This window comes from Triplophysa rosa, linkage group LG4 (assembly GCF_024868665.1).
Source record: "Triplophysa rosa linkage group LG4, Trosa_1v2, whole genome shotgun sequence".
In the NCBI taxonomy this organism is placed as follows: domain Eukaryota; kingdom Metazoa; phylum Chordata; class Actinopteri; order Cypriniformes; family Nemacheilidae; genus Triplophysa; species Triplophysa rosa.
This window is the reverse complement of record NC_079893.1, coordinates 31,570,759-31,573,258: the sequence shown is the minus strand read 5'-3', so window position 1 is coordinate 31,573,258 and position 2,500 is coordinate 31,570,759. Positions and strand designations below refer to the sequence as shown.

General features: G+C 50.7%; 1 protein-coding gene across 1 annotated transcript in view; it reads right to left on the bottom strand.

Moving 5' to 3' along the window:
* The window catches only part of col5a3b (collagen, type V, alpha 3b), a 42,475-nt gene that overhangs the window by 2,652 nt on the left and 37,323 nt on the right, over nucleotides 1-2,500 (bottom strand). Inside the window, exons 41-55 of the mRNA XM_057331813.1 lie at nucleotides 2,260-2,367; nucleotides 2,129-2,182; nucleotides 1,995-2,048; nucleotides 1,752-1,859; nucleotides 1,590-1,643; nucleotides 1,453-1,506; nucleotides 1,321-1,374; nucleotides 1,185-1,238; nucleotides 998-1,105; nucleotides 862-915; nucleotides 738-791; nucleotides 599-652; nucleotides 459-512; nucleotides 276-383; nucleotides 40-93 (exon numbers count right to left, since the gene is read on the bottom strand). Of these exons, the coding sequence (XP_057187796.1) occupies nucleotides 40-93; nucleotides 276-383; nucleotides 459-512; nucleotides 599-652; nucleotides 738-791; nucleotides 862-915; nucleotides 998-1,105; nucleotides 1,185-1,238; nucleotides 1,321-1,374; nucleotides 1,453-1,506; nucleotides 1,590-1,643; nucleotides 1,752-1,859; nucleotides 1,995-2,048; nucleotides 2,129-2,182; nucleotides 2,260-2,367 (1,026 nt within the window). The remainder of the gene's footprint in view (nucleotides 1-39; nucleotides 94-275; nucleotides 384-458; nucleotides 513-598; nucleotides 653-737; nucleotides 792-861; nucleotides 916-997; nucleotides 1,106-1,184; nucleotides 1,239-1,320; nucleotides 1,375-1,452; nucleotides 1,507-1,589; nucleotides 1,644-1,751; nucleotides 1,860-1,994; nucleotides 2,049-2,128; nucleotides 2,183-2,259; nucleotides 2,368-2,500) is intronic.

Below are 2,500 nucleotides of genomic sequence, written 5' to 3'. Positions count from 1 at the left end.
GTGTGATGTGTTATTAAAGATGAAATATGAATGAGTTACCATGGGTCCAGGAGGTCCAGTTTGACCTGGAGGTCCATTCAACCCCTGTTCCCCCTGAAACACAGAGAGAGCATCCCATGTGACCAGGGACAGTATTGACAGTCAGAAAACTCTTCTGAGATGAAATGTGAAGTTTGCACCAGCAGAGGGAGTGTTTGATTCACATCATCATTCTTCTCCTGTCACACAGAGGATCAAACAGAATGAGTCAGTTTATCTGTGAGTGTGCTGCTCACCGCTGGTCCAGGTATTCCTGGAAGTCCTTGAGGTCCGGCTTTCCCCGGGTTCCCCTGACCCCCCACAGGCCCAGGCTTCCCCAGAACACCCTCATATCCTGGAGCACCCTGAACACAGACAACACGTGTGATGACGAGAATCTCAAATCAAAGCCATGAACAGAGTCAGAATATATCTCTCACCTTATCTCCTTTCAGACCCGGACGCCCCTCCTTTCCTTGAGGACCTAGATGACCCTGAACACACAGAAAGAGAGAGAGAAACACACACAGATATAAACACATTCAGTTTATTATTAATGACTCATCAGACACACACTCACCCGTCGTCCTGGTCTTCCTGGTGGTCCCGGCTCTCCAGAGGCTCCTGGTGGTCCCTGAATCAACACAAATAAAGAGCATCGCCTGTAACATGTGCAATCATCGCACCCTCGTCATATGAGAATGAAATGAATGTCTCACGGGTTTTCCAGGATCTCCGTTATCTCCTTTAGATCCCGCGCCGCCGTCGATGCCCTGACAGACGGAACATGTGTCATCATTCATCTGACATCAGATACACAACATCACACAAATAAACACTCACGTTCACACCCGGCTCTCCAGGAGCACCCATATCTCCAGGAAAACCAATAGGACCCTGAAGACACACAGAGACCAAGAGAGAAGCATCATTTCTTCACATGTCTGTAGAGCAACTAAACTCCACCACACTGACTGACCAGATTTCCTTTAGCTCCGTCTTCTCCTGATGGTCCTCTGGCTCCAGGTGAACCTGCAGCTCCTGGTGGTCCCGTGTCTCCTTTCTCACTCATCTCCCCCTTCTCGCCCTGACAACACACACACGCGTGTTCATGTGCTGCTGTTGACGTGACGTGTGTCAGATCGAGATGTTTCAGATGAACTCACTGTGCCTCCGGAAACTCCCACAGGTCCAGGATCTCCAGATTCACCCTCTTCACCCTGTCAATCATCATCACGAGTCACATGACGTTCACTCTGAGCACGAGTGAGATCACATGAACATCACATGAACACGGCTTACCTTCTCACCCACAGCACCGGGCTGACCTCGCACTCCAGGACGACCAGGAGGACCCTGAAACACAACCAGTGTGTCTATGAATGAGTGTCTGTGTTTGTGTACGTGTGTGAGAAAGTGAAAGTGTGTGTTTACCTGTCCACCAGAGGGTCCCTGAGCTCCTCTCGGCCCAAACTGACCCGGAGGACCCTACACACACACACATATATACAATCACATCTGTTCAGAGCTCACCAATGAATGAATGAATGAATGAATGATGATGAGCTCACCAGCAGACCAGAGTGTCCACTTTCACCTTTCTCTCCAGGAGGACCTGGCATTCCCTACACAACACACACACACACACACACACACACACACACACACAACGACAGATGACACTGCTGCTGATGTCACTATCCTGATGTGCGTGATGATAGATGAACAGTCACCTGTAAACCCGTCGGTCCTCTGGATCCTTTAAACCCTCTGAGACCTTCATCTCCCTTCTGACCGTACATGCCCTGCTGTCCTGGAGGCCCGGGCTCTCCGTCCACACCCTCACACACACACACACACACACACACACACACACACGCACGCACGCACGCACGCACACACACACACACACACATCAGTGAGCACAACACAACAGTCAGTTTAACAGTAACATGTGACTTTACTGCAACACTCACTGGAGCTCCCGGCTGTCCCTCGGGTCCCTGAACACCAGCTGGACCAGCAGGACCCTGAGACAACACAAGTACACTTTAACACTACTGCACATGTGTGTGTGTGTGTGGGGGGGGGGGGGATTTCAGTCACTTACAGATTCTCCTTTATCTCCTTTACTGCCTTTCTGTCCTGGAGCCCCCGTCTCACCCTGACACACATAAACATGTGATGTGAGGTGACATTCAGTGATTTACTGACACACTTCATCATCATCATCATCATCACCTTATCTCCATCCTCTCCCGGGGGTCCTGGAGGTCCTGCAGCTCCTGGTAAACCCACAGGACCCTGTTCTCCATCCTGACCCGCGGGTCCGATCAGACCCTTGTCTCCCTGTACACACACACACACGTTACACACACACACACGTTACACACACACGTTACACACACACACACACACATACACACACACACACACACACACACGCACACACACACACACGTTACACACACGTTACACACAC